The sequence below is a fragment of the Gymnodraco acuticeps genome, unplaced genomic scaffold (assembly GCF_902827175.1).
Source record: "Gymnodraco acuticeps unplaced genomic scaffold, fGymAcu1.1, whole genome shotgun sequence".
Lineage (NCBI taxonomy): Eukaryota > Metazoa > Chordata > Actinopteri > Perciformes > Bathydraconidae > Gymnodraco > Gymnodraco acuticeps.
Window position 1 is genome coordinate 243203 of NW_022989961.1, and position 18506 is coordinate 261708.

An 18506-nucleotide genomic window follows, 5' to 3' on the forward strand; every position below is an offset into this window, starting at 1 on the left:
CATGTTTTTGAACTCTGTCTGTTTTAATGATCTGGGCGTCTTTTCCAAATTGTTGTGATCCCAAGAGAGCGTTGTGCATGTGCAAGTCACATGTCGAGCCTCTCAGTCTGTGCTGTGCAGGGTCACGCTGTACAAGGGTGAGCTCTTCTCTCTTTGGTCCGTTAAAGATTCAGACTCTACTTTTTTTTTTTTCATCTCCAGTTGTAAAGCGTCCTTGGGTTTCTTGAAAGGCGCTATAGAAATCTATATTATTATTATTGGTCCACTGTTTCAGCTCTATTCTGATTGGCTAGAGCAAACTGCCAGCACCTGACTTTGTTTACATTGAGTCTAAAGTTTGCTGGAAGATTATCTTTAAAGGTCTCTCTCTCCCTTCCTTCTGAAACTCTGCCACCAGCTGACTGTGTGTGTGTGTGTGTGTGTGTGTGTGTGTGTGTGTGTGTGTGTGTGTGTGTGTGTGTGTGTGTGTGTGTGTGTGTGTGTGTGTGTGGTGTGTGTGTGTGTGTGTGTGTGTGTGTGTGTGTGTGTGTGTGTGTGTGTGTGTGTGTGTGTGTGTGTGTGTGTGTGTGTGTGTGTGTGTGTGTGTGTGTGTGTGTGTGTGTGTGTGTGTGTGTGTGTGTGTGTGTGTGTGTGTGTGTGTGTGTGTGTGTGTGTGTGTGTGTGTGTGTTTTTAAGAAAAGCTGCCTCGTTTAATCTTGAGTGAACCGCTGTCTGGAGCGATGTCCTTGTTCCTGTGTCAGTGTATAATCCAAGACTAGTTGCTTAGCTCCTGAGAAGTGTTTAAAGTCTATGTGCTGTCTGTGTTGACCTGCAAACACACTTGTCCTGGAAGTGTTTCCCTTTTTTATTTATTTTTATTTTACAGACTGTCTTTTCATTTTGCTGTATTTTTATTGTTTACAATGTTTGTTTTAATCTGGGAAACCCACAGAGACAAACGTGTTTTGTGATCTTGGGCTATCAGGGGCGGCGCCAGGCGGTAGCTTGGAGTTGCAACACCAACATCTTGCCTAGCAACTCCAAGAAATAGGTATTTTTATTTGTATATATATGGGAAATTCATAATTTCAAACATGATTGATTCTAAAATAATATGCTACAGTACAAGTACTTCTGGGTGTTTCATTCAAGCTTGTCTCTGTGTGTGTGGCACGAGTGAATTTTGTTTGAGTGCACGAGCGAGCGCACGGTACCAGAGATTGTTGTTGTTAGCATCTGGTGCTAGCTGCACTAACGGATATTGGAAGCTTTTTCTACAACAACGTGAAGGGAGAGCTTTCTCCTGTCAGAGTGAGAGGCTCAGTGAGCTAAAGGACTCTGAGGGTTTAGATAGTTAACTTTATTCTAAGTTTTCTCAGTGGGTCTCAAACGGTTTGATCACCATTTATGCAAACAAGTATTTCCAAGGCACACCTTTTATATGATCATTATAGTTATAAAACAATAAGATCTGCTTACAGTTCTGTTTCATCTGGGTGTTGAGAGATGTATCCATAGATCTCCTAATGTTGCTCTCAAAGTGCACCAGATTGATGCATTTAACTTCAATATTTAAAAAAAAAATCTTCTCCGGGGAGCATGCCTCCGGACCCCCCTAGAAGAGATTAGGTCCACCCCCCACTCATAAAAAATAGCACTTTACCCCTGCTTACACCTATATGCGGCGAGCTGATTATCGAGCCTTCATTGTAACAGTCGAGGGTACACTGTGTGGGCAGTGTTGCAGTAGAACATTCCACTGTAGCGCCCGGTACATTAATGGGAAACCCTAAATGTTTGAGCACCCTCTATGAAACTTCAAGCTACCCCACAGCACCCCCAAAAGGAAATCTCTGGTGCTGCCCATGTGGGCTATACAAATGAACTTTGATTTGATAAAACATTTCCTAGAAAACTGGGAACAGTGCTCTGCACGCCAACAACTAAGCTTACACAACTTGTGTGAGCTGAAGTTTTATACATTCCAGATGAGCTGTTGTATGGAGAGCTCTCAGAGCCTTTCCTCAAGGAATGAGATCATATCCTTGACCTCAGACACACTTTCACACAGAGTGGAATTGGACTCTAAACTCTGCCTTGGTGACTGGTTTGACATTGAGTCACGTGTGTGGCAGACATGCAGCATGTGTCCGAATGTGCCCACATGTTAGGAATAGCCGTCAGTTCCAAGAACCACTGCCCACTTCCTCCTCCAGTCCTCCTGTCTGTATCTCCCTCTCTGCTGTCATCAGATCTGCTTACAGCACATTCAGCTGGGTGGTGGACAGCCAAACTCTGCATCACCTGCTGCTAGACCTCAGATCAGCTGCTCTCACAGCAGAACACATGTTTCACGGCAGAAAACCACTTTCTTCTTCTTCTTTTCTCAAGCTGGTCCTGTTTGGTTTAGTTTTCCTCTGAATATGTGCAAACACCCACAGCTTCCTCTTTACAGCTCTGTTTCATGTAGCAGGAAATCTCTGTTGCAGATTTCATTTGAATAAAGATGTGCGCTGACCACACTTTTACCTGCTGGTCATCTCTGCTTGAGGCTAGCGGTTCAAGGCTATATTGGCCACAAATGGCTTCTTTTTTTTCAATCGAGAGTCCTTGGAATCTTTTTAACGTAGTTTTCTCACGATCTGATAATGTTTTTTTTATGATCTCCTCCATGCTGTCACATGCTTTCCGTTTGATTGGCACCAGTGTTGGTGAGGCCAGGTTTCATCACTAACCATTGTCATAAATTATGCATTTACTTTCTGTTTAGGAATACGGCTTTAAAGTGATATGACTCATTTTCACCAGCACATACTCGTGCTTTCTTTTTCCTGACAAGCCTGACTTAAAAAGAAAAATGTGTGAATGTACATTAGTGGCTCAGTTAAATGTGGTTTCTAGTGTGACGGTGGAGATAATACATCACTTATATAGGTTTGTAGGTTAAATGCTTCCCATCCATCTCTACCGCTATGCTGCTACTTTTTATATTGTAAACTAAAACAAAGTGTGTATGGCACACTGTCCTCTATTCCAATCTGTTCTGAAAGCCTTTACAGTAGCTTATTCCCCCGTATGTAGTATTGTGTGTGTGAGTGTTTGTGTGTATCGGAGTGGATCAACACGCTACATTTGGTCCAACATCATCTGTGCAGGTGTGACTGTGTATATGATTTACTGATGGCATCTAGAGCAGGGGTTCCCAACCTAGAGTGGCGAAGTCACGCCCATCTACTTCCGCCTCATGGGACCTTATTTTTGAAAAATTATGTATTGAAGTCAATGGAGAGAGAAAGATGATCTTTCGATCCCGTTTGAATTGTGCCATGAATTACACATATGATGCTTGTTAATCTTAACAAATCATTTCCATGTCAAAAAAGTCAGTTTGTCGTAAAACTGTTGAAATAGAAAGACCAAAAATGTATAAATTATTTTTATATATTTATAATTCTGCAAATATTACGATAAACTCACAGCTATTTCACGGCCCGGCAGTAACACCTCCGTGTCCCGGTACCGGACCGTGGGTTGGGAACCCCTGATCTAGAGGACACCCTGTGTTGTCACACACACACACACACACACACACACACACACAGACACACACACACACTCACTCCGAGGTATTCACACCCGTAAAGAATAGGCTGGAAGCATCTGGATTTTAGCTTACACCTACATTACATGCATGGGGACACACGAGAGGCTATTACTGACACACACAATGACTGCAGCACACTTAACTATTTGGCAGCCACCCAGATACCCTCTGCTCACATAGTGTACTCAATCACTGACGCTGAGACACACACAAAATCGATGGCAGGTGTCACCTTTATCTCGGCTTTGAACCACTGGATTTATGAGAATGTGGTTTTACACTTCTCCCCTGTGTGTGTGTGTGTGTGTGTGTGTGTGTGTGTGTGTGTGTGTGTGTGTGTGTGTGTGTGTGTGTGTGTGTGTGTGTGTGTGTGTGTGTGTGTGTGTGTGTGTGTGTGTGTGTGTGTGTGTGTGTGTGTGTGTGTGTGTGTGTGTGTGTGTGTGTGGTGTGTGTGTGTGTGTGTGTGTGTGTGTGTGTGTGTGTGTGTGTGTGTGTGTGTGTGTGTGTGTGTGTGTGTGTGTGTGTGTGTGTGTGTGTGTGTGTGTGTGTGTGTGTGTGTGTGTGTGTGTGTGTGTGTGTGTGTGTGTGTGTGTGTGTGTGTGTGTGTGTGTGTGTGTGTGTGTGTGTGTGTGTGTGTGGGGGGGGGACAGGGTGTCCTCTAGATCAGGGGTTCCCAACACACTCAGTCTCACAGAACGCCGCTGTTGGTGAGGATGTTCTGACATTTACCATCAAAGCAAGACTGCAGGTATTACCCACTAAGTACCACCTGGTACCCTCACATTCACACTCCATTCTGTTTAAACCATCAGGATTCACAACAACACCTAGAATCCATTGCACACATAACAAATGGATGTAATGCATACAAACGCCTGTACATAGCCCGTCATGACTGTATTGTGGACATTGTGTCTGATGCGGTACGAAACATCTTACCATCTAGCGCAGCAATGTACAAGCACGCTAGAGTGCTACCAGAATGGTTTGGTTTTACCAATGATGTCTTTGCTAACATCCCAAATACACCTGATGTTGTTTTTTGTTGACACCAACCACAGGGAGGTGCTAATATTAGAAGTAGGCTGTGCCTTTGACCTGAACATGGACCAGGCTTTCCAGGACAAGTATATCAAATACCAACCACTGCTCGATGTGATAACCAGCTTTGGGTACAAGTAGGGGTGCAACAACTAATCGACTTAATCGATTAAAATCGATTACCAAATTAGTTGGCAACTAATTCAGTCGTCGATTCGTTGGTGACGTCATCACATGTGTTCTACACCCCGTTAAACTCCAACGTTATCGCTCTTTTTTATCGATACAGGAGACATTTAAAACATATGTCATATGTATTATTGCTACATAAACATTATATCGCAGTCTTAGTGTCGCCAACTCCGTTTCTAATATGCAATATGACTACAAAATGCGTCTATAATGTATTTTCGATCTTCCCAATTCAGACGAGAGATCTCTCCCCCGCCTGCTTGCGAGGGGGCGGGGCAGTTTACACACACGCAGCTGCTACATGCATGCAACACACACACACGGAGGAGATGGCGGAGAGAACGCGCTCCGAAGTGTGGTTAAACTTTAGCCGTCTCGATGTGAACAATGCTCGTTACCAAAAGTGCAATAACAGTTTATCATGTAAGGGTAACGTTTCCACGTCAGGTGTTATGTATGCTAGCAGCAACACACAGAGTTAACTCAGTTATAAAAACATGGGTTAATGATTAGAGGTAACCGAGTTATTTATTTTGTTAAAGTTTCAGCTATTCTGTTTACAGTTCTGTCATCAGATTATTTAATACGATTTGTTAAAACATTGTTGTTTCTTTTGATGTGAAATATTATGCATTTAATTCAAATAAAAAGCAATGTTAGTTTTGTTCACAATTTGTTTAGTTAGTTTACCTTATTTCTTGTCAAAAGAACCGTTAATAGCCTACTATCGTTAAAAGGACCGGATCGATATAAGTAGTAGTACAGTTAAAACCTTAACGATCCGATTAATCGTTTCATTAATCGATAGATTAATCGATTATCAAATTAGTCGTTTGTTGCAGCCCTAGGTACAAGTGTAGATATGGCATACTTATATTCGGAAGTCTTGGCCATGTATATAAATCAGGGTTCGTACGGGTGCTTGAAATCCTTGAAAATGCTTGCAATTTGACGTGGTGTTTTCAAGGTTGGGAAAGTGCTTGAATTTTGGGAATGGTGCTTGAAATTGAGATAAAGTGCTTGAAAATGTAAATGCTTTACTTGTACAATAAATTGCTGTCTGAATAGTTCGCTTTTTAGATTAAAAGAAAAGAATTGCTTCGCTTCTACATAAAACAGCTCCGCTGCACCTTCCCGCGCTATGCGCGCGACCTGCAAGTGTTTGTGTTACGTGTGACCTGGGCATTCTGATGAGAGTGATAGATGACTGTGTGCCAGGAGGTTGCCGTTTCAACGAGCTTTGGCTAGCAGAAGACAAATACAAGCCATGGCTAAGACGAGGGTCAAGCCCACGAGTAGCCTCCTGCAAAGTTTGCAAAAATAACGATGCGAGAGTCTGCGCTGACGAGCCACATGAAAGGTACGCCGTAGAAGAGCATTTTAGATTAGGCTAACGTTGCATGTTACGTTTGTTTAAGCTAACGTTAGCGAGCTGAATAGCGAACTCGATTGAGAGATAATATTAATTGCAGGGGACAATCATTTCAGAGGAGCGTACCTATGTTATGTGCGTTACAGTCGCCATCCTGTGGTGTTCAGAGGATGAAGCACTCACGGCATTTCGTGTTATAGTCACGAAATATAATCTATTGATTCGACACAGAGCGATTTTGAAAGCAATGTATTTCTACTGGTAGTATGTTTCGTGCCTAAACCAAATGTGACTTGCTCTATCGAAATCAGTCACATTGAACCGAAGACACATTTTCGTTTGTATTACTGGTCTGGGGGAAGCTCGCGAGTGTGTTTGTGTATTTTTGCGTTTGTTTCCCGGGGAAACACTCACAAGAAACACTAGCTGTTGTTATGCTTGCTGTGACGTTAAGTTACTCAGTTCTCCGCTTGTAATTATGCCGAAGCTTCAAAGTTGTATTTATCATCTGAATTTGCCGAAACAAGTTTAATATTCTGAAAGCCAAGACTTTGTTTATTTGAAAACAGATGAAAACAAACTGTCTTTATATAAAATTGAAGTATTATACAAGTAAAACTACATGTTCAGGGGTGCACATAATTTTTTTGCCCTGGTTCTCAAAGGAGCACCTGGAGATGTTGCTTGGTGCTCATCCTTAAAATGAAATAAACCGTAACTTTTGAGGGGTCTTGACTTTATTTGCCAGACACACGGCACTGAACACACATGCAGAGGTGAACACAGAACACACATGCAGAGGTGAACACAGAACACACATGCAGAGGTGAACACAGAACACACATGCAGAGGTGAACACAGAACACACATGCAGAGGCGAACACAGAACACACATGCAGAGGTGAACACTGAACACACATGCAGAGGCGAACACAAGACAACATTAGCACGACCAGTAATCCTACAAGCTGTCATCACCACCCTCCTCACTGTTCTCCTCACTGTCTTCCTCTCTGTCAGACATGGTAGCTGATGATGTAGGCCTACTACTTTCTCTCTGGTTGAGTCTGCGATTAGCTGCTTGCATCCACAAGTCAACAGCTGGGTTTGGGTCGAAAGTCTCTGTTGTCATCTTAGTAGTGCTGGGGGGAAACGATTATTTTGAAAACGATTAATCGGGCGATTATTTGATCGATTAGTCGACTAATCTAACGATTATTTTTCTGTTGTTCAATTCATAAAAAACGTAATGTAAAAAAAACGTAATGTAAAAACATTTTTTTTCACGATACTGTGTCTCAGGGGATCTTAATATTTAAGAACCTATTAATGTGTTATACCAGATTAACGGAAATAATCTCAGCTAACTGACGATACAAACCATGTTTACCAAAACAAAACACAAGTCTCATAAGAAGCATCTAATGACCCCTGAGCGAAAAATGCTAACGGACATTGGCACAGAACTCAAGATAAAAGTACCCTTATTACTTATCGTAGCTGCACATACAATATATCCGATTAAAGCTGAGACTCCACAGATTATGTAGGTATATAGTATCATCACTGAGTGATCCGGACTCGCGACAGGGGAAGCAAATACAGTCATCACAACACGTACCTTCACAGAGCTTCTCGGGAGATCGTCTCACCACCGTAATCTGATCAAAAGACGTGTTCAATGGCATTAAAATGAGAAAAAACGCGGCTGAATCGGTTAATCCATAGGTTTTTAACGTCTATGTATAAAAAAATGATTGAATTTATAATCCATAATTCCGTTTTATGTAAAAATCGGAGAGCAAATGCTAGCTGATAATGGTAGCCACCACAGCTAGCTGCTGCTTCTGCTAGGCTATGCAGCAGTCTCAGTGAGATATAAATATATAAATATATAAATATCTTTGCGTTTTGGACTAACTTTAAAATATTCCCATGCTTTTGAAGACCTAGGGCGAGATGTTTTCGTTTGGGGGCTTCGTGCGCAATCCTGTGAGGAGGAGGTGGTAGCCGTTTCAGTCTCCATTGTGTTTGAAGTGCGATTGCGAACTGCTTGTTGCTTTGGGTGACCCACGTGTGTGTAGCGACGCGTCGACGCGGAAATATGTCGTCGACGATATTTTGAAGTCGTCGACGCGTCGCTACAGCACTACATCTTAGACAAGTGGATGTAATCAAATAAGTATGTGAACATAACCAATAACCTACCATAGCCAATAACAAATTAATGTAACTTATTTTATTTGTGTTGTTCATTCATATCTTATTTTACCTTAACATTTATTTATTTATGCATTTTTTTTTTATCTCCAGTTTTAAAGGATATTTTTGGTTACTGTCCTATAGTATGCATTGGAATGATTTAAAACCTGTTTATCCTAATAATTACAAAGGAGTGCCTTGGAAATATGTGTTTACATAAATTGTGACCAAACCGTTTGAATTTAGACTAAGAGTCCTTTACCTCACTGAGCTGTAGTTAACTTATCAGTCTCTCAGTCTGACTGGAGAGGACTCTCCCTCCACATTATTGTAGAAACATCTTCTTCTTATCTCCGTTAGAGCAGCTAGCACGGCACCAGATTATAATAACAGCGCTGGTACCACCCTCCCTCTCTCCCTCGCTCACTCGCATTTTGTCTGTGAGCTGCGGGCGCCAGATAAGCCAACATCCCCCATTTTCATCACTTACAGCGCCCATCGTACAGGGCAAATGAAAGGTGGAACCGGGGTGAAAAGGGTGTTACATTTACTTAATTATGAATATTGTTACATCAAGGCAGAAAATTAGGATGTGCCCCAACGGTCAAAATGTTGTTTTCCCTCCCAGAACTGCCAGCGCAGCGCCTCCACAGATCTGGCGCCCCAGGCGAACATCTAGCCAGTGCTACGGGTCGGCCCTGAGTTCATATCATGGTTCATATGCAACTCGCAAATATCTTTCTCTCTCTCTCTCTCTTCTCTCTCTCTCATCTCTCCTCTCTCCTCTATTTTCTCTTTTCTCTTCTCTCTCTCCTTCTCAATGTTGGTACGCAAATGCGCTTTGTTTCAAATGACCCGGTGCTCTTTTTTTGGCGGAGGTGCGCATGCGCACCAGTTATGTGCAGCCCTGTACATGTTGCTTTAATCCCATGTAATTGTAGAATTAACACAGTCTTCCTTTGAAGATGTATAAGTCAGGTGTCTTGAGTAGTCAAAATTGCCTACAAATCATTGTACACATTTGTAAATATTATTTTCCACTTGTTACCATTGTGAGTCTATTTCTATGCAGCTCTGCGTGATTTTGTGGCTACAATTCAGGCTAATACACTACCAGAGGTGGAATAAGTACTCAGGTATTGTACTTGAGTAAAAGTATAAGTACTCAGATCTTGTAGTGAAATTATAAGTACTCAGATCTTGTAGTGAAATTATAAGTACTCAGATCTTGTAGTGAAATTATAAGTACTCAGATCTTGTACTTAGCAAAAGTAGAAGTACCAGAGTGTAGTCACAGTAAAAGTCCTGCATTCAAAATATTCCTCAAGTGAAAGTAGAAAAGTATTCTCATCCAAATATAGTTAAAGTAGCGACAGTAAAAGTAGTCGTTGTGCAGATTGGTCCATTTCATAATATGATATGTTTTATAATGATTGATCATGAAAGTGTTCTCAAAGCTGGTAAAGGTGCAGCTAGTTTGAATGACTTTGTATACTGCAGGGTAGCTGGTGGATTTACTCCAGGTGGAACTAAAGTCTGATTTAACACTTGATTATATTTCACATCATTAATCCACATCTGTGAAGTAACTAAAGGTATTAAATACATGTAGTGGAGTAGAAGTACACCATGTACCTCTGAACTGTTGTGGAGTAGAAGTACACCATGTACCTCTGAACTGTAGAGGAGTAGAAGTACACCATGTACCTCTGAACTGTAGTGGAGTAGAAGTACACCATGTACCTCTGAACTGTAGTGGAGTAGAAGTACACCATGTACCTCTGAACTGTTGTGGAGTAGAAGTACACCATGTACCTCTGAACTGTTGTGGAGTAGAAGTACACCATGTACCTCTGAACTGTTGTGGAGTAGAAGTACACCATGTACCTCTGAACTGTAGTGGAGTAGAAGTACACCATGTACCTCTGACTTGACTGCCAACCTAAAAGTACCTCAAAAATAGTAATCAATAATGTATTGAAAAGTTATTTGGCTGATTGTTTTATATTGGCTCAGACAGGTTATATGGGACATACAGATGGGTCACTCATTTTGAAATATTGAACTTAGTTTTCTTTTCTTTAATTTTTCATCCTCGTGTAGAAGGCTATCACGAAACACACATTTGGTAGCATAAAGAACATCTGATTTAATGTGAGGTAGGGAAATAATCATTTGAGTATGTGTATATAAATATGTAATTTACAACAGCTGTAAGATGCTTGAAAAGCTGGAAAATGCACCTTGAAAATGCTTGAAAAGTGCTTGAATTTGACTTTGGAAAAGGTGTAAGAACCCTGATAAATGCACCATGATTGGTCTGAGAATTGCTGGAATGTCAAAGAGAAAAGCCAAACAAATATTGCTCTGTTTCAGCTATTATTGGCAGCTTAGCCGTGTGGAGAAGGAGATGCTATGTGTTCCCCTAAGTGTTCTGTGCTGCTTAGCCCCGATATATTTGATTCTCTGTATTATGTAATATAATTTGTGAAAAAATAGTGTGTGTGTGTGTGTGTGTGTGTGTGTGTGTGTGTGTGTGTGTGTGTGTGTGTGTGTGTGTGGTGTGTGTGTGTGTGTGTGTGTGTGTGTGTGTGTGTGTGTGTGTGTGTGTGGTGTGTGTGTGTGTGTGTGTGTGTGTGTGTGTGTGTGTGTGTGTGTGTGTGTGTGTGTGTGTGTGTGTAGTGTGTGTGTGTGTGTGTGTGTGTGTGTGTGTGTGTGTGTGTGTGTGTGTGTGTGTGTGTGTGTGGGTGTGTGTGTGTGTGTGTGTGTGTGTGTGTGTGTGTGTGTGTGTGTGTGTGTGTGTGTGTGTGTGTGTGTGTCGCATCCCTCGATGTCGCTATAACTCCTATGAAAATGTTCAAAAAGTGCTCAAACTTCACGTGTGCTAACAGTCCAGCCGTGAAGACATCTACGGGACAGTTTTGAGATTTCTTCCAATGCCGTTGCCACGGCAACACAATGCTCACCATGACACACGGTTTTCTCATAACTTCAGTGAAAATACTCCAAACGGCCCAAAACGTGGTTTGGTAACGATGCAGCCATCCACGCATCTAAGCGTATTATGGGATGTCATCAAATGCCGTTGGCATGGCGACAGATCATTCGCCATCAAGTTAGTTAAAAAGTTTCTAGTTCAAATATTCTGCTGCTTTTCCAAGCCTTTTTACTTTCTTTTCTTCTCTCATCACATATTCAAGCCCCCAGTGTTCATGTATCATTTCAATCTAAATTCTTCACTTTCTTCTTACACATTACATTTCAGCATAGCAGTTTAGCGCCAGCTTTTCAGCATAAAGCATTCCCCACTAGCAATTTCTTCAGGAATTGCATTCTCTAGTTTCTTTAAATACTCTGTTTTCATGTGTTTTGCTCTGATAATTCTAAACCCCTGATTTGCTTGCATGCAGTTATATGCAAATGCACAGTAATCACTACAATCAGCAGTAATCCCCCCCCCCCCCCCCTGCTCATCCAACCATTTCTAATTGCTACTTGATCAGGTTTACATTGACTCTTCAAGACAACTTTCATAACCTAGGATTCCGAGCCATCCCATTGGTTATCCAGATAGATCTGAGGTGATTAATATTATAGAGCAAAGTGGACTGCAGCACAGGCAGTATGAGAAAAATAAAGACCTCTTACTTAGAACATTAGAGCAGTGGTTCTCAAATGGGGGTACGCGGACCCCTAGGGGTACGTTGGAGTACTGCAGGGGGTACGTGAGATTTATTTTATGTTAATGAAAAAACAACACAAGTAATACATTTAAACAAACTACTAATAGTAGATTAACTACTTTATTCAAAAGTTTACAGTAATTCTGGATAATAAAATGGGAAAAATAAACGGGGTGCTCTCTTTTCCTCTCCCTCTCCTGACAGCCCGTCAGTATCAAAGGACACCTAAACAATAAGCGTTGCTTGGCAACGGGGTGTGGCCGCAAAGTATAGCTCAGCATTATCCATAGGCTATGTTTATATGAGGGGTCAAAATCCCGTCTGACGGTTATAGGTATAAATGCTCATATCTTTTTTTTCTCTTCATTCCCCCAAATATAATAAATAAATAAATAAAAATAAATATATAAATAAATTAAATAAATATACCAATTTTAGGAAAAGTAACAAAGTTTGAGCAGTGTGGGTTTTATATTAATAGAGTTACACACATTTCAAAACGCGAAGTGTAATCACTGCAGTTTGCCTCCCTGTCAGAATGACAAAGATCCTCAGTAAAGCACAAGCCCATGTTTCACTACATTGTAAGTACAACTTATTAATAAGATCAGTTCAATGCAACTAATGTCGTCTTAGTGTTATTGCTTGATGTTAAAATTGGTTTGCCATGAATTTAGTGATGGATTGTAAACATTTGAAATGTAGCATTTAAGTGTTTCTCAGTTACTGTTGTTGTTTTAATAAATCAGACACCGATGGTGCAGCGCTGTACTGTACCTCTTTATATAGGCATTTTTTCCCTAACAAATAGTTTTTGCGCTGATCAGGGGGTACATGGCTGAATTTCTTTTTCAAAGGAGGTACATTATTGAGAAAAGTTTGAGAACCGCTGCATTAGAGCATGGCAACAGGGGGAATTGAACTGTATAAAAATGTTAGCAGAAAACCTAATTTATAATCTTTATCCATACTGTATTTTCCTATGATACCAAAAACAAACCTGTGTTTCTGGTCAGCAGCAGCTTGTGCAAAATGATCAATATTCATATGGATGGCATGTAGAGGTTCAAATAACACCTCAGTCTTCCAGTGACACGAACATTAAGTATTCAAATAAAGCTCAAATAACCCAAGAATTTAAATAACACAAGTTTAAAGTTTGCCTTTTTGGTGTTTATTTGACAGAGACCACATTTTGTAGCTGTTTTCAAACAACACCAGTCCTCTAAAAGCCCTGAGTCCTGACCATGTGTGTGTTTGTTTTGCTCTCAGAGGGTCCCAGAGGGCGATGACGAGAGGAGAAAAAGTGAAGAGGACGACAGAGGAAGAGAAGGGGAGGAGAAGGAGGAAGAGGAGGGGAAGAGCAGTGATGAAGGGTTCATGGGGATGACCCCCCTGCTGCAGGCTCACCACGCCATGGAGAGGATGGAGGAGTTTGTACACAAGGTAAGGAACTCACTTATTTACTTATCTATACACACCGCCCATAAATAAGTCAATATCCCTTAGAGCAATGTTTGTTCTACCAAGATGCTTTTAAATCAACATTCAATAAAGCCCCATAGTAAAAGAACCCAATTAAACCATAAAACACATAAAAGCAGAGTTTAGTGTCCCGATTGCACAGTTTATAGGCTGGGGTTTACCTTTTTATTTATTTAACTTCTGCTTTATGTCTTATACAGATCAAAAGTACTTGGCAGTTACTTGCAGAAATCGAGCAGCACAGTAGTGATAAGACATTTTTTACAGCGTCATTTGGGAGTGCAAAGTTGATAAAAAAAAGACCCTGCTCCTTAGTACATTTACTTTGATCGAAACATTCAGCACATTTTGTGCTTTGATGTTTTTTTAATGAAAAGGACAAGTAGGGTGACACTAAGGTTTATAGTTATAGTGTCTGAAATAGGACACTGCTGGTGGACTCGCATGGACTCACTAGTTTGGACTGATGTTAACACACACACACACACACACACACACACACACACACACACACACGTATACTGAGAGCCTGCTAAAATGGCAAGCAGCAGGTTTTAAATTAGGGAGATAAATCACTGCAGAGAACCTTTCAGAGGAGTCTCTCTCTCTCTGTTCTCTCCCTTAGGCCGGCATGTATCCAACTTCAGTTAATTTATTTGCACCACTTGATCCCGATGCTGTTCATTTGACACTACACACACTCGTGCTCACGTACTGTACTCCCCTCTCACATACACACAGAAACACACACATCCTATTTATAGGACATTCAGTAAACAAACAGCTGCTTCTCTTAAAGGACAATTTGATTAGAGGTCATTTATTCCTTAACATTTTCCATTCACTCCAGTTGTTTTCTAAACTTATGGTGTTGCTATTTGTGTCCATTATTAACCAATCAGGTGTGGGAAGGCCGGTGGCGGGTCATGCCTCACGACGTGCTCCCTGATTGGTTGAAGGACAACGACTTCCTGCTTCACGGCCACAGGCCGCCCATGCCTTCTTTCCGCGCCTGCTTCAAGAGCATCTTCAGAATCCACACAGAGACGGGAAACATCTGGACACATCTGCTAGGTAGTGTGCACACACACACATACACATACACACACACACACACACACACGCACAAAATGTCATTGAGGTATAGGCCACATTTGAGTATTGAATCATCATTCATATGACATTCTCAATACTTAATTAATGAGTATCTTAAATGGTGCTAAACAATTACAGTTGCTGTATTTGTAAAAGGTTTGATATAAATCTACTCCAGGAAGTTTGAATACCAAGAAGCAGCAGTATGATTCATGTGGTGGCTGGCTTAGCTTTACATTCAGTCAAATGTCTCAGTATCGGCAAACACTTAGGTTGTAGTTATCAAACATGAAAAGTATCTGTTAAAAGTACTGTACAGTGACACACATCTGAACACACTACACTGTCAGGCTGTTTATTATTTGTCTTTGTATTACTTCCCCACAAGCTTCACTTACCAATATGTAGCGTCCTGGTTCTGCTCCATCACTGTCCTACAGCCTCCCTTCAACAGCTGGTCAATGAGCTATCTCGTACTTCTGTTTCAAAACACAATCATTCCTCTTACATATCTTTATGGTAATAGAAGATATCTATCTATCTATCCTAACAAGGAATATGATCAGGAATTTCCCTCAAACACATTACTGTACAAACACTCTCTCTCATAGAACTTCCTCTCCATGTATATTTACTTATTTATGTCGCATGACACACAGATTAATCCGGTAATGCAAATAATATGTACCGTGATAAAAATAGACCATGTATAAAAAGCTTCCCAAAACAAGTCCTTCATCAGATACCAGGGCAGTAGTTCTGATGTTGGGTCGGCGCTTGTTAGAATAATCAGCATTTGTGTTTTGCTAACTTTCATTTAAAGTTGTTTTACACTTTGTTGAAGCCGACACATCCATTTCTCTTTCTGTTATTGTTTAGCAGCTAGTTTGGCGTCTTCTGCCCCCACCTAGTGGTTCAACAGAGATACTGCACCTACATGCTTTGGTCATTTTAGTGTGACTCTGTTAAAGGTCAAATGCAAAGCTTCCAAATATGCTACATTTTTATAGAAATGTTGTTTTTAAGACTGCCTGTATTTTTATTTAATTTAAATCGAGATAATACACCCGAAAAAAAGCTTTTTATTGATACAAAACTCGACCCAAAGCCGTCTGAATTTCTGACATGTCATTCCCAGCAGCCTTCGCGCGTGTGACGTCATTGTGGCCAAACAGTCTCTGGGTCAAATATCCCGACTCGGCAGTCTCGTGCGCTGTTCACATGTCAGCGGTGTTTTTCGCTCATGACTGGTGCAGAAAACTCTGAATTATATCCGCGAAATCACGCAAAACATGTGTTATTGTTGTGCTTTCGGATGTACGAACGGTGCGGGATATGGGAGAATTTTTCATTCATTTCCCCAAGACAAAATCATCCGCCGAAACTGGATTATTTTAGTGAATCGTGTTGGCTGGCAGCTGACAAAATGGAGCAAGTTGTGCTTTGACCACTTTGCGTCTGATGCATACGATGTTGATCCTGCCATCGTCAAGTCTGTTGGTGGAGAAGCATTTAAAGTACATCGGAGGCTGAAACCCGGAGCCGTCCCCTCCATATTTGAGCACAAAAAGCAACCGAAAGAACGAAAGAGCCGGGCAATGCAGAAACGCCAAAGAATTGACGTAAACAAATTTTGATTTGATTTCAAAGCGCACGGAGCACAGAGCGGACAGCAGATAACGGAATTGCAGTTTTATTGCTTATAGATTATCAGAACATTTCAAAGGGGACACAGCCCCATTGGATATTAACCTATGGATTAACTACATCATCGTTTTTATCGTTTTAATGCCATTTTAGACCAGACAAAGAGGAAGGTAAGCCTAGCTCATGTTAGTACCTAGCGCCACTTGTTTTGATGTACGTTTTTGTTGATAACCTTGCGAGTTTGTATCTTTCAGTGTTGAGGTGGGCACCGTTAGATTCTGTGTCTTTACGATCATAAACAATGTGTTGGATGTGGAGCTAGGATAAGTAATAAGGGAGCTAGGAGTGATTTTCGGTGCAGTAATAGGTTAGCATTTTTCGCTCGGGGCTAATTCAGAGGCTCACTGTTAGCATTGTGTTTTTTTTTTTAAATAAATGAAAAAGATCAGTTAAATTAGTTTTTCCCTGTTATATGGATATGAAATATTCATAGTTTATTAAATATTAAGGTTCCTTAGACGTTGTTTCCTGCAAATGACGCGATTTCGGGTCCGTGGGGCTAAGAGGATAACAGAGTATGTTTTATTTTTTTTTCACAACAGTTGTATTTGGATGGAATGAATACCTATAGTGATAATTCAAAGTAATAAAATGATTTTTACAGTGAAAAAGTTCAAATGGAACTGATGGTTCCCAAATTACCCAGAGGTCGCCTGGACTTTATTTTTCTAAACCTCTCTAAAAAGGTCAAATTTCACTTGTTTTGCATCAATCTTGATACAGGGTACTTATTATATGTTATAGTTTGGATTCCTAAAGCTTTTAGTCTATAGTCTACTCAGAATCAGACATGATAACGAAACTAAGTTGTACTATCGGCGGAAGCAGCTGTGAGCGATAAGCCAGGTGGAAATATGTTTGGCCACTCTGACGTCACGTGACGCCATCTTGCGGAGACGAGCGGCTGAGAAATAAATCGTCGGACTTGGTGTTAGGGGTTGAACAAAATAAATATTGCGCATTGCCAGACGCATATTATCTCCGATTTTAATACTGCAATATCTTAGATAGTGTTGTAGCTATATGATTTCGATTTTACTGGCAATTATAAAAAAATCTTTGCATTTGATCTTTAATAGTGATTACTTCTTGTTTTGGTCTGTGTGGCTTGAGTAAGCAAGGTCTGTACAATTTATAAGCTGGCTTTAATTGGTTGATTCAGTGGGAACAGCTGCGCCTGTAGTATCTTGATTCATATTTAGTTCTCCCTGCGTCTCCGTGTCTCTCTCTCCGCAGGCTGTTTGTTATTCCTCCTCCTGGGCCTGATGTACATGTTCCGGCCCAACATGTCCTTCGTGGCCCCGGTCCAGGAGAAGGTGGTGATCGGGATGTTCTTCCTGGGCGCCATTCTCTGCCTCTCCTTCTCCTGGCTCTTCCACACGGTCTACTGTCACTCCGAGGGCGTCTCCAGGGTCTTCTCCAAGTAAGACCACAGCCCAGAAACTCACAGATTTCTAAGACTGTACATTCAAAAGACGTCCTTGTACAGCATCTGTAACAGTGCATGTGTGTGTTCAGGTTGGACTATAGTGGGATCGCCTTCCTGATCATGGGCTCCTTCGTGCCCTGGCTGTATTACTCCTTCTACTGCTCCCCCCAGCCCCGCTTCATCTACCTGATCGTGGTGTGCATCCTGGGCCTGTCCGCCATCACCGTGTCCCAGTGCGACTTCTTCGCCACGCCGCAGTACAGGGGGGTCCGAGCAGGTACAGTGACATGATACAAACCTTTATTTCCACTCAAAATAAATGGTCAGCCAGTTCCTAAACGTTTTTTATTATGTTCATGTCATATGTAATATATGCACCACAGCATGTCGTCAGACACTGTGCTTCACAAACATAATGACATCATCACAGGCAGCGTGATGACAGGTAACACATGAGCCATTCCTTTCTGCTACAAAAAGAAGGAATGCAACAGCTATTATATTTTTATTTTAGATTGATTTAAAAGCTGCTCTAATCAATGTTTTATATAAGCTATGGATCAATGATCATAAGTGATGTGAAGTGGATCCCTCGTAGTGATGACCCACATAGAATCCTCTCAGCCCTGCATCTTCCAGCTGGTAGCTCTGGTTCACCTCTGTCTTTAGTGTTGTTTAACACAACAAAAAGCTGCTCTGCACCGATTGGCCAACAGG

The 18506-nt window shown here is 41.2% G+C and overlaps 1 protein-coding gene across 1 annotated transcript in view; it reads left to right on the plus strand.

Annotated features, from left to right (window-relative positions):
* The window catches only part of LOC117542858 (adiponectin receptor protein 2-like), a 35786-nt gene that overhangs the window by 14880 nt on the left and 2400 nt on the right, over positions 1–18506 (plus strand). The window contains 4 exon segments of the mRNA XM_034210737.1: positions 13346–13519; positions 14461–14632; positions 17597–17783; positions 17879–18066. Coding sequence (XP_034066628.1) covers positions 13346–13519; positions 14461–14632; positions 17597–17783; positions 17879–18066 — 721 coding nt within the window.